We start from the raw sequence: 13404 nt of genomic DNA, 5'->3' as shown, positions 1-13404 counted from the left end.
ACTGCTTTCAGACACTCATGTGTCTATCTGGATTTAGTATCTTTTTGGTTTTGTTCTGAAACAAACCAGGTAGGCGCCATTTTGGTATCCCCTGGGCACTACGCACTGGGTGAATAGAATAAAGTGACAGCTGAGAATAAATGGCCACTCTACCCAAAGTGTGTGGTGGTGTTTGACCAGAATGGGAAAGGAGAGCTGGTGAAGAACAGAGGAGCTTATGGTCATAGCCAGCTCTGATCTTTCAGATTCCCCTTCAACATCCCCTTCCTCTTTCACATGGTTTTGAAAAGGAGGTACATTAGGTCTGGGGCTGTGAGCTAGGCCCATGCTGACTGTGGGGGCCAGCACCGAGAAGGGCTATAGCCACAGACTGTGGTTTCCTAAGGCCAGGGGCTGGGGCTGGCTACAACTCCACTGTGTTACCAGCCCCTACCATGCCGTCTGATCAATGTTAAGCACCAATTAAAATTTGGTAAATTAAGAACCAGTATCTCGAAGTTGGGACCGGTGAGCATTAAAACAGGATCCAAGCAGGAGTGACAGCAGAGCCACAACGCAGGCTGTGAGAGCAGGGCTGGCCAGCTGGTGAGGTGGCCTTGTGGGCAGGTCTCACCTCCTCACCAGCCTGGTGGTCCAATCTCTTTCTGACCTGCTCTCAACTCCCAACCATTCAGTGTCTTCTAGGATAATAACAGTAAGAGTGTTAGTAGTGTCTCACTTGCTATGTACCTGGCATATTTCTCAACATTCAACCTGGATTTACTCACTGAATCATTACAGCCACTCTACGAGATGGTCTCCAGGTACTGTGACAACTGTCACTATGCAGATGATGGAACTGAGGCCAAACCAGCAGAAGGAACTTGCCAAAGACCACAAAGCTAATAAAAGGCAGAGTCAGGATTTGACACGAGGAATCCGCTAACAGGCTATCCTACCTCCCTCGGGCTTTTGCACGTCACAGTCAACAATCTTCACAAAACCACAATCAAATTACTTGTTATCCTGGAGGGCTCTTCCGCCACTGCTTGGAATTTCACAAAGTGCTTCAGAAACTGGGAAGGGATGTAAAGCTTTGGCCTTTCCAACCCACTAGGTTTGTGTTACCTCGCCGTTGAGACACTTCCGTTTACATACGATAGTCAGGAGCCTCTGCAAGGACTCTGTTTGCCTAAGTCGTAAGAAGGGCCACAGTTGTGGAGCTTACAAGAGACACCGCGATTTCCGAATAATCATACTCTAAAGCCAACCTGCTTTGAAGAAGTTTGACAGACCACAGGTTTATTTTAGATCCTTTTCTAAAGGGTTTGATTTTGTTCAAAGGAAAAATAATCTCTTTAATGGAAAAAAACAACTTAGAGTATATTGCTATTTTGAATGCAGGTGATTATGTTTTTGGATTTTTCACATATTTGCCATTCACGTTCTTAAAAGGCTATGCAAAATAACATCACAACAGTGAATGATCAGCAAACAAAAAGATAATTCAGACGACATTCTTTTATTATTTAAAATTTGAGACATTATGTCCACGTTCATTTATTTTAAATATAAGTGATGTATTATCAAGTTTAACAATAATAGACTGGGTCAAATTTCTAGCCATTGTTAGGCATAAAATAGCAAAAGGATATATTAAAAATTGTATTTTCTTTTCCTGTCTGGATTTCATTTGAACTTCAACTTGGAGAAGTTTATATTTTAAGACAAGATTAATAAACTTGCTATAGTTTTAACCCCATACGAATGGGTTCTATATGCCAACAATCTTAAGACCTTTCAGAAGGAGAGTATAAAGCTCAAATAAAACAAAGTTTCTCAGTCATCTAAATATTTTGTCATGGTGGAATTTGGTAACATTAAGTATATTGCTAACTATCACATTTCCAGCTTTCAAGAGCTCGAGGCAAAGCAAGCTGTGAGTCAGGACTGGATTTGGGTCCCAGCTCTGTTATTAATTAGCTAGGTGACCTCGGCCGAGTCCCTTCCCCTCTCTGGGCCCCTGTCCCCTCAACTGTAAAGCAGTGTGTTTGAACTGGATGATGTCTGAGATGTCTCCAGCTCAACTAGTAGACGACGTTGGTGCTGTTTCCAGTCTTTTGCCTGCTGCCAACCTCGGAGGGCAGGCCTTGCTGGGGGACATGCCTGGTCTGTCCGTGGAGAGTCATTATTATTAAAGACCACTTATCTTTGGATCGGAGATTCTAGGGAGATGAAAAGATCTGTTTTGGGAAGGGGAAAAACAAAGCAGCGAGGGCCAGGTGTTTCATGCCAATGTCATTTAGCAGTTTTTCTTTCCAAACCATGAAGTTTCTTTGGACGTTGACTAGACTGTTGAGCCATATGGATTTGGCACTAAGAGAACCAGGCTGATTGCTGGACCAGACCCTTGTTTTCTTAAACAAGGTCATTGGAAAGGCTGATGTGGATTTCAGTTTACTTATGAGGAAGAAGGTGGAACAAAGCGAGTGGTGATGTTTGCTACTAGACACAACTGCTCGGACTTAAGACGGGCATCTGAGGATGCATATAAATCACACTGGGGAAAAACTCTGAGAATGCAATAGCTTTCCATCTATTTTTATGTTATTTTCTTTTAAACCACAAAGGCATTGCCTCCATTGGCCAAATGCTGTGCAAGACTTCGGAATCTTGCACAAGCATCTCGAGCACTGCAGTGGTCTCTGCTCCAGTTACCAGATGGGGCCTCTGAGAGGAGTGGCCTCTTTTTTTTTTTTTTTTTTATTGCACATCTGAAATTCCCAAAGCAGATAACCTGAGGAGAATCCATGTGAGATAAAATGGAACCCCCAGAGTGCTTTATGTGTACAACCCACACATAAAGATTGGTATGAAAAGTCATATTAAACTCATGTCATAGTCAGAAGGAAAGATTGGGAATTATAGTCAAAGCAAACGTCAACTGGCCCTACTCCCAGAATCTCTCCCTTTGTTGATGCCTAGGGTTGGTTTAACTAAGCTTGATTGTAATTTTGTGAAAAGCTTTCCAGTCCCCTTAATCATGAGCAACGAATGCTGCCGCCAATTAGGTGGAGCGACACGGGGTGTTTGCGGTTTGTTTCAAAGTAAGAATCAGTGTTTCAATAAAACTAAATGGCATTGTTTCACTAGTTTTTCCTTCTAAGAAAAAAAAAAAAACAACCTGAGAAAAATAAGGGTGTGTATTCCTGTTTTCAAACACAAAGGCAAACACAGAAAATTCCAACAATGGCATCATAACTCACCAACAGGTAAGCCGGTGTAAATGTCAATGACGAAGCCTGGCCTTTGACTTCCACAGAGTGTAGCAAATTCATCTGCAGTAATTCATGAAACAAAGATGGGGTGAGAGGAGTGAAAATAGGGGTCAGCAAAGAGCAATGACTGGGCCGAAAGAAATTACTTTGGAAACATCTTGCAAAATATTTATCTGTATCTTGAGGAATTTAAAATAAAAAATAAATCTGAGAATCCCCACAGATGTTGTAACCTTGTCCTTAAGGTAAACGCTGAATGAAAAGCGACCTCATGTTGACGTAATACTGAGGAAGAACCAGAGGTCTCCACATCACAGCCCACGCATTTGTATGAGCTTGCCTGTAGGAATTTGGGTTTCTAGAAGGATGTTGTTCAGCTCTGAACCCAGGGACTGGCAAGAGGGCCTCTTTCCACTCACATCAAGGGATCTGGGATTTTAGGAATGCTTACAAAAATCATTTCCTCAGTAGATTGGGGGGAGACTGTAGCAAATCTAGCCAAGTTCTTGACATCAGGTCTATTAATGACTAATTCAGTTCAAACAACCAACTTATGTCATTACTTCAGTTTTTGGAGCTGGATTTCGTTTGGTGCAGCTCTTTCCTTCTTTCTCTCTCCCTCCTCCGAACTTCTATCTTTCTCTTGCTCGTCTGAATTCATCAAAGTTGATAACAGAGGATGAACTAAATGTCATCTGCAGTCCTTCTAACTCAGAGGTTCTGTAATTCCAGATCACGACTGTAACTGATATAGCATGGTATCAATTTAAGCTCAAGGTGGTCATTGCCTTATTGGTCAAACCCACTAAAAAGTATAAAATGTCTCTGAAAGTAGTTTGGTCAAATGTAGCATGTTCTTCTTCTACTGCTTTACTTCCTTCATATCTGACTGTCTACTTTTAACAAATATAATGCCAGCTGACACTGGTCATCCAGACATATTTCAGGAACTTCTAAAATGTGTGCAGATTACATACCTAAATGAAAAGCCATGACTAGATTTGGCCAAGATTCAACATGAATAAGAAATCTTGCATTTTAGATAAAAAATATGCACGTTCTTAACTCAGATACTTTTGAAAGTAATGAAAGTCTTTAGTAAGGGTTTCCAAAACAGTCTCTAGGGGAACACACAATGATCCATCAAGATAAAAAAGAAACTACTAAGATTTTCATTTCTCTTCACAAAATATAATTAAAAAAATTAATTTTGTATATATTTTCTAATAGAACAGTTCATGAAAATAACAAATGCAATAATAAATGCATTTTTCAATCTAGTTGAAAAATATATGTAGAGATATATACACATATATTTTTACATGGAAATGCACACATCAAATAGGTGTAACCCCCCTGCTTTTTAACTGATAGGTATGTATGATCAAAAGATTTGAAGACCATTGGTGAAGATCAGGGGTTAGCAATTTCTTTCTTAACAGACTAAAGAGTAAATATTTTAGGTTTTGTAGGCTGTGCAGTCTCTATTAAAACTACTCAACTATCCTATGAAAGCAGCCACAGGAAATATGTAATCAAATTTGTGTGGCTGTGGGGGCGCCTGGGTGGCTCAGTCGGTTGAGTGGCAGACTTCGGCTCAGGTCACGACCTCGCGGTCCGTGAGTTCGAGCCCCACATCAGGCTCTGTGCTGACAGCTTGGAGCCTGGAGCCTGTTTCGGATTCTGTGTCTCCCTCTCTCTGACCCTCCCCTGTTCATGCTCTGTCTCTCTCTGTCTCAAAAATAAATAAACGTTAAAAAAAATATAAAAAAAATTTGTGTGGCTGTGTTCTAATATGATTTTATTTATAGATATGAAAATTTGAAGTTCATATACTTTTCGGGACATAACATATTATACTTTTGATATTCCCCAACCTTTTAAAACATGTAAAAACCATTCTCAGCTTTGGGCCACACAAAAATTAGTGTGGGCTAGATTTGGCCCAGAGGCTGTACCTGGCCAACCCCTGGTTGAGAGACGTCTTGCAGACTGTGGATAACTCATAGGTAATTCTAAGTGATGATTAATACATTATTTCTAGAGTAAACAATGGAGGAACTGGTATATTCTACTAAAAAAAAGAATATTCTGTTTCACATGTAATCAGATAGAACCAGACAAGAGATTTAGTATCTTACAGATCACTGTGGGGAACAGAGTAGGTACCACAGAATACTATCAATAACTGCATCACAGTTTATTTAACTCTAAATAAGAACATTAGTAAATGATGTCATCATTTACCGTATAAGAACCACGCACCATTTCACTTCATTTACTCCAAGGACATGGGTTAGACTTTTTTGTTTTTAAACAAATAACATTACATAGATTTTTCTCTATGAGGATATAAGAAAAAATTTCTCTTCAATCTCAGTACCATGAAGAGTTGCACTTTCCTTTAGTGTTTAGTTTGCTTTATAGTCATTGAGACTCTTAGACTTGATTATCTCCCCCTTTTTATATGAGCTGCTAGAAAGTTTGGAGCCAAACTTATTGCTCATCTTTGGCAAGTGTGTAGAAATTCCCAGCTTGGATTTTTGCGTATTAGCCTCGCTCCTTGCTCCAAGTTTCTTACCCTTGTTTGCCATTTGCCTTAGGCCTTTTTATTTTACATTCAAATCTTTGTGGGCTGCCTTAAATTCTTTTTGGAACAAGACCAGTTATAAATAAGTAAGAATAATAGGAATATGGTTCACCTATTTGTCATATCGCTTCGCCTAATGTTTCTAGTCTTTCAGTTACGTGGTGAACTCCATAACGATAACAGTGTTTCTGTTTCTCCCCTCTATGCTGAGTCTGTAAGTCTGGCGAGTGAACTAGTGTACAAATTAGACAGTGTGTTCTGTGACTCAATTTTCAGCTGGAAGGACCAGAATCAACTGTGAACTTACACAGTTGCCTCTGTGAGCTAATTTTTTGCTTAGGAAGATAAACGACGGACTTTTTTCTTGCCTGGCTGAGACTCATTTCTCTCAACAATCCATGGGTAACTTATCAACCTATGTTTTTGGTAATGGTGCAACTCACCTGTGCTTGGGATGGGACACTGTTCACAGGGCTTATTCCAGGCCCGGCCAATGTTGTAGGAACAACAGCACATCTTCTTGGTCATATTGAACAAAAGTTCTCCATCGCAGGTCTGGTTGTCAGCGTAATAGTTTCTGTAGCACAAACTTCTTCTCATATCTAGAGGGAAGGGGATGGTGATACCATGGGGAAAGCACACCGGATGTCTAAGGGGATACTCAAGGAGTATGTTTCTTTTGGATTTTATTGTAACTTGACTTGGATGAGAGCAGGAACAGCCTGCTCTTACCCAATTTCCTATCCACATCTGCCACTATAAGAAAGGGGACTTTGAGAAATGTATTCCCTGGGATTTGGGGCCACAGAACTAAGTCATTATGGAGCCGCAGCATTAATAAACTTTACACGACTCTCCACCCAGACTCTTAGTAACAATTCTCCACTGCTATTTGGCAGTAATTTTCTCATTTCCGACTCATGATGTTTTAATACTGTAAGTCAGTGCTGTAAATATAATTGTATAAAGATACACCCAAAGTCAAACAAAAGAAGTACTATTAAACTGTTGTTTGGGATTTTCCAACATTACATTTTAAAGAAAACTCCCAACCACCCACACAAGGTGGGGAAAAAAGGCCAAGCTTATGGTTTACAAGGGAGGAGGCTCTCACAAAGACAGTGGAAGGGTGGCAGGCAGCACTCGGTCTGATGAGTAACATAACACTAAGGACCAAGGGCTGGGATTACAAGCTCTTTTTCTCTTCACAGATGAAGATCGGACATGCAAGATTAAGAAAAACTTGAACTTACCCATGCAATTATTCCCCCCATTCACTTGCATGTAGTCTGGAGGGCAAATACAGGTGTAGTTGCCGACGGTGTTGTAACACGTCCCAGGACCACAGATTCCGGGAGTCTCACATTCATTCACATCTGTAATCCAGACACAAAGTGGTATACGAATATGAAAGCTTCACTCTTTGGAATGGCCTGATACTCAGTGTCAACATAAATGTCGACAATGGAGGAGAAAATCCACAGGGCACTTTGAAATCTGGATAACAAAAATAGATGTTTAATTCATCGGTGCCCTTTGCCTATGCTAATGTGTATGTTTTCAGGAAAGGAAGTGCCAGAAAAAAAGGTTTTGCCTTCTGATAGGAGTTCCTAATAGATGAGTCCATAACATCCTGAAAGGCATGCAGAGATGGAGATGTGGAGAAATCCTTCAGAAAGACCGCTAATACGTCATATGTTCACAAAATCTGTGGAAGAATATAATAGACCCTGAAGCCATTCAACAACCACTTTCATGAATTTGCATTGGTAAGGTAGAATGGAAGTAGGTATTTAACACCTCTATCCCCATTTTCAAACACAGAGGTTGACTCTAATCTTTGTTGATTCCAGGGGTCTTAGAGCTGTGTTATATACACTGTGATACTCAATTAATACACAGTGAGGTCATCCTTTATCGAAGTCACCTCATAAGCCTTTTGGAGAGCCAGAGGCATATTTCTCCTCCAGGATACAGGGAAGTATCTTCCTAACTAGTCATGTGACTCCCTCATATAGATGAAAACCATCTTTCCCACCACAGTCTATGGCCCAAGTGCTTTGAAAGCCAGAAGCGGTCAATATTCTCCATCTTTCCAATAACACAGGATGAACTGGAATTATCACTTACATCATAAGACCAAAGAGGCTGCCTTTTTAAGAGAAGCTCATTTTGGTTCATTAGTACAGATAAGTGGTAAAGAACAGGAAGAAGAAGAACTCAGTGCTTCCTGGAATACAGAAGTCCTTGAAATGAGACCTGAGCTACTCTAATATAAATGGCTTTTCTAAAGAGCCCAGAAAACTGCAGGCATAAGTGAGACAATGGCCTAAGATAATAAAACTCCACTTTTCTCAGAAGAAGAGGAATATTTGGGGTGTATCAGAAATGATATCACATCAGTAACATTCGTGCAAGCCGCCACAAGTATGGCACATTTACCTGGCTAGGTTCATGTTTAGACCATTGCGCTATATAGCTAAATTCTTAGTTTTACTGGTGACTGTATACTGGCTTTTGAGGTCAGTTCTCAATAGCTGAAAGAACTTATCCTCCTAAAGGACCATTTACCGTCACACACTCGGGTATCTTCGTTCAGGTAGTAACCAGTTGGACAGCGGCACTGGAAACTGCCGAAGGTGTTGATACATTTCCCGCCTTGGCACAGTCCTGGGAGCTCCTGGCACTCATCAATGTCTGTCAAAATGAAAACAACAGCACTTCTTCAGCACTGTAAATAAACCCAAGGAAGTTCAAAATGCACATACATCAAGATCAAGGATACAGAATTACCTTCCAGGATGACAGTGATAGGGTTGGGCCGAAAACCTTCTCCTCCAGGACAAAGAATTTTGTACTCAGCTATTGAAAGAAAAAATCAAATGGAGTTCTTTTGAATCTAAAATTTCTAGAAATCGTATCCTCAAGAGAAATACTGACATAGCCAACTGAAAATATTCATTTTCAGGAATCCTTAGCAGTTACCCCACCCATCTTAAGCAAGTTAACAACTGTGTGTATGCATGTTATTTTCAAATGGCTTTTACTAAGGGTGCCAGAAAGATGGAAGGCCACTGTCCTCAGTCTTTGGACCCACCACCTACCCTCCTGGTCTCATGTTCCTGTGAACATGTTTTATTCACGTTCATCACTAGTAGTGATGAAGTAGCAGTTATTGTCATCACTACTTCTTTGTAAAGATTTTCTTCCCCTTTTTATTTTCTAACAAACTCCTCCATTTTTACATTTTGTTCAGCCTTACTTCCTGGGAATTACTGCCTCCCTTAATAATGTTAATCAGCCTGTCTCCAAAACTCTTTCCAAACAGAACCTCAGGGAAAGCTGTTCTTTCCTGGTTCCCATCCCACTTTTGTCTTTAATGCCTAGAGATCTTTCTTGCCCCTCTATTTTACTGAGTGCAATACTGATTCCCTTGGTTTCCCAAACCAACTTTCTACATTGTCCTTTGATTTTCGCCATTAATTCTGTCATTCAAGTATTTCACTCAAGAACATTTATTTCAGTGCCATGCGCCAGCAGTGTGATACTTACAGGCACATGCGAGTAAGAATGAACCTAACTGGGGCCTCTGGGTGGCTCAGTCAGTTAAGCATCTGACTCTTGATTTCAGCTCAGGTCGCAATCTCATGGTTGTGAGACAGAGCCCCACATCAGGCTCAGTGCAGAGTATGGAGCCTGCTTGGGATTCTCTCTCTCTTTGCCCCTCCCACGCGCACACGTGTGTGTGTGTGTGTGTGTGTGTGTGTGTGTGTGTGTGTGTGCGCGCGCGCGCGTGCTCTTTCTCTCAATAAATAAACTTAAAAAAAAAATGAACCTAATCTGCTGTGTCATCCTGGTGAGCTTTGATAAAAATTAGCTCTTTCATAATCATCCTAATCTTTCCAAATCTGATAATCCCTCTCCTGGCTTTCTGAAATGCTATGTGTTTATGCCTAAATGTACACATGTATATATTTCAGTTCCAGGTCTGATCCAGTTTGGGGTAGTGTGGACCTATTGCTTTACTAATAATTTTTTTTTAAGTTTGTTTGTTTGTTTATGAGTACAAGAAAGAGAATTCCAAGCAGGCTCCATGCTCCGTGTGGAGCCTGACACAGGGTTGGATCTCAGTAAACCTGTGAGACTATGACCTGAGCCAAAACCAAGAGTTTGCCACTTAACCAGCTGTGTCACCCAGGAACTCTGCTTTGCTAATCATTATTAATCAATAGAGCTGACTCCCCTACTTAAACACCTTGGTTTGCTTCTTTCAATGTCAATGAAATTAACTACCTCCCTCTTTCATTTTTCTCTTTCCTCCTCTTCCTCTAATCATACACTCTTTTTAAGTCTCCCTTTTCAGGTCACACCCTGCCTTCAAGGCCCAGGGAAAAAACCGCACAAGGTCATCACCACCTCTGCCATTTCAGAACTGACTTCCCTTTCTGAAGAGAAGAAAGAAGGTGCCTGCTAAGCCTTCATCCCTGTGCTGAGTGCTTGACATGAATGACTTCTTTTAATTCTATGAGGCATTATATGAATGAGGAAGTTCAAGTCTTGCTAAGTAATTTGCCCAAAGTTACATCAGTGCCAAGTGATATAGAGTCCTAACTGGAGCGAGGAGTGCTCTTTCTCCTGCTCATGGCACTGTTTCTGTTCTTTCTTCCCTTATTGAGACCTACACTCAATTACAGCTTTTATGTTTGGGTCACACTTTGCTAGCTGTACACTTCTGGAGGGCAGAATCTAGTCTAATTCATCTTTGCACACTCAGAGTACACACTCTAGGTACCCAACAAATACTTTTAGAAAAAGTGAATAAATGAGCCTTCCGCAGGGAAAGAATCAGTACCTATCCCAATATACACTGTTAGCAGCAGCATCAACCTTTGCCTAAGAAGCCACATCTGACTGAATCCTCATATAGGACCCACTTAGAAAAATGTGAAGCCTTTTCTATTTTTAGGAGACTTATTTATGTCCTTAAAATCACATTCTAAAGCTTTCTTTCAAATAATACCATAAGAATAGAAATAACCTTCCCTTTCGTATTTACTTAACTAATCACTTTTCTTTTACCAGGGACCAAGGGTCTAACCTATCCTAGAGCTTTTGATAACTAGCCCACACATCTATCGATGTGTTCCTGGAAGGTAAGCAATATTATGTAAGTAACCTAGCCTGTAAAAATCTTCTTCAAAATAGCGCTATGTACTTTTCACTCACACAGAAATGAAATGTCACCTGCCTGCCCCACCTGCCCTTTTAGTACAAGCCAGCTGGGGACTCTTCTGACGCCCAAATTGGGAATGGGGTCCCTCAATAGGGCTGAGAGGTTTGATCTCCTTTCCCTGACTAAAGACTAGAGACTGGAGGCAGCTGCCTCTTTCTGTAGCTTCTGTCCTGTGGATCTAGAAAGGAGAACCAGCCTGAGCAGGAAGAATAATAATAAACAGGAGGATGTACACTTACATGTGTTCACAGGAGGGCACAGCTCACAAGGAGTACCCCAGGCTTTACCCAAAGAACAGCAGCAGGAAGCCTTGGAGACACCAACTCCAATTTCATTGCTACAGGCTGTATCTCCATTGTCTCCTCGAGGTCGAACATCCAGATAGCAATTTCCAGAGCGGGTATCTATTTACCATGTATAAACAAAAGAGTGTCAAGAATATCCTCTCTGTGGGAGGGCTGGATATTGAAATCCATTTCAGAAACTGTTTAAACACTGCAATTTACTTTTACCACGAAACTAAGAAGTGCCCAAACACATATACTGGGAATTTACCTACAGAATAAAAAATAACTGAAAGTATAAATCAGATTTAGGCAATGTTTAAATTTTTATGGTATTACTTTTTTAAAAATTTGAGAATGGAATGTTCAATGCTGCTTTCAAAGTAAAAGTATACTCTCTGAAAAGTTTTAAGATCTTACCAACACAGCCAACTCGAGTTGGATTCAGCTCAAAGTCGGGTGGACAGTCACAGGTATAGCTGCCTGGAGTGTTGACACAGTTCCCACTGATACACGTGGTTGGATCCAGACATTCATTAACGTCTAAAACCACACAGCAAGGGGCACAATTATCAGCCAATGTGGGCCAGACGTCACCATACAACGGTAGCAGTGGATCTGGGGCTCCCAACAAGAATTTTAAGAGTTACTAGTTACATTACGCCTAGAAATACGGTCTTCCACTTCTGAAATAAAAACCCCTCAGGAAGGAAATATGTCATAGTCTTTGGTCTTTTTCCCCTGGAACACATTTAGCATTCAAATTTGTCATCAGGAGAAAATATAACTTTGGAACTAGGAAAAATATTCCAGTCAAGGTAACTGAAAGGAAAACACTACTGTGACCTCGGTCAACCAAAAATTCAGACACAGGTTTTAAGAAAATATATTTAATATGTGCGGCTTGTTATTTCATCAAATTAGAGCAAGATGTCCCAGGGAACCCTTAGGAGCAGGCAACTTCTGCTGCTTCCCCAACCGGGCACGCTCGCCTCGGTGCAGCTGAGTACAAGGCAGACACACGCACAAGGCTTAGTGTGCTTCCTCAAGCTTGCTAAGAGTCACTCTCCCATCATTGATGCTGTGTGGAATATTTCCCTTTCAGTTTCTATTCCAAAAATATGTACAGACTTCCGGATTTAAGATGTGGGTTTTGGCAAATTCCACCTCGTGTAATCCTTTTGTCTGTTTTGAACACTGATGAAATACTTAAGAACAGACAAGCTGACTCAGAGAGAAGAGAACGGGAAATGAGGATACCTTTCTCCTTGGGTTTCCCTCCCAGCCTGCTGTGGACCTGGTAACCTTCCTGTAGGTTCCACTGCAGAAAATTCATTTGCTCAGATTGCATGTGAACTTGGAGGGACAGGGAAGACTAATAGAAATGAGGTCAGACAGAACGATGCTGATGGTAAGCTGGGGCACTGAGGAAGGCATATGGGCCATGGAGAGGCAACTTCCTGAGGCATGCTAGAGGCCTGGCTTGGTGTCATGAGTTTCCATCAAAACAAAACAAAACAAAACAAAACAAAACAAACACAACAAAAAACCAAAACAAAAAAGACAGAAGAATGCCTTTGGGAGGAATACCCTGGTCTAGATTTATTTCAGGGAGGTGGTCATGGTGGTGGTGGTGGTGGTCATAATCTGGAGAGCTACTGAATCACAGCTTGTTTAGCTAACTGGAAAAAAAACTTTTTTCCCCTGAAATCCTGGGCCTATCCAGAATGGAACATGTTTCCTCAATATCCTTGAATAGACCAGTGGCCCAGGAAAGAGAATGCAGATGTCTTGCAAAGTCTTAACTCAGTGCAAAGGGAACCAAGTGACGGTCCACAGAGGGCCTATAGCTTTTCTAATTTTCTTTCTTATGTTCCCTGAGAGTCCCCTGCTCTACAAGAAAATGATCTACACACTAGAAATTGGTGGCTGCGCTCTTGGTATCACATTCTCTGGTGACCACGGACAGGCCACGATGGGAAGGAGTGGGTGTTACAAGGGAGAAGTGCCAGGAGAAGACTCATGATCCCAGGGCATGGC

General features: G+C 41.2%; 1 protein-coding gene across 2 annotated transcripts in view; it reads right to left on the bottom strand.

The window, feature by feature from the left end:
• The window catches only part of FBN1 (fibrillin 1), a 232223-nt gene that overhangs the window by 42630 nt on the left and 176189 nt on the right, over window positions 1–13404 (bottom strand). For both annotated transcript variants that reach the window (XM_027067205.2, XM_027067206.2), the window contains exons 37-43: window positions 11785–11907; window positions 11320–11484; window positions 8641–8709; window positions 8419–8544; window positions 7101–7223; window positions 6291–6449; window positions 3246–3317 (exon numbers count right to left, since the gene is read on the bottom strand). In XM_027067205.2, the coding sequence (XP_026923006.1) occupies window positions 3246–3317; window positions 6291–6449; window positions 7101–7223; window positions 8419–8544; window positions 8641–8709; window positions 11320–11484; window positions 11785–11907 (837 nt within the window). The remainder of the gene's footprint in view (window positions 1–3245; window positions 3318–6290; window positions 6450–7100; window positions 7224–8418; window positions 8545–8640; window positions 8710–11319; window positions 11485–11784; window positions 11908–13404) is intronic.

The sequence above is a fragment of the Acinonyx jubatus genome, chromosome B3 (genome assembly GCF_027475565.1).
Source record: "Acinonyx jubatus isolate Ajub_Pintada_27869175 chromosome B3, VMU_Ajub_asm_v1.0, whole genome shotgun sequence".
NCBI classification, from domain to species: domain Eukaryota; kingdom Metazoa; phylum Chordata; class Mammalia; order Carnivora; family Felidae; genus Acinonyx; species Acinonyx jubatus.
This window is presented reverse-complemented; position numbering and strand designations above follow the sequence as displayed.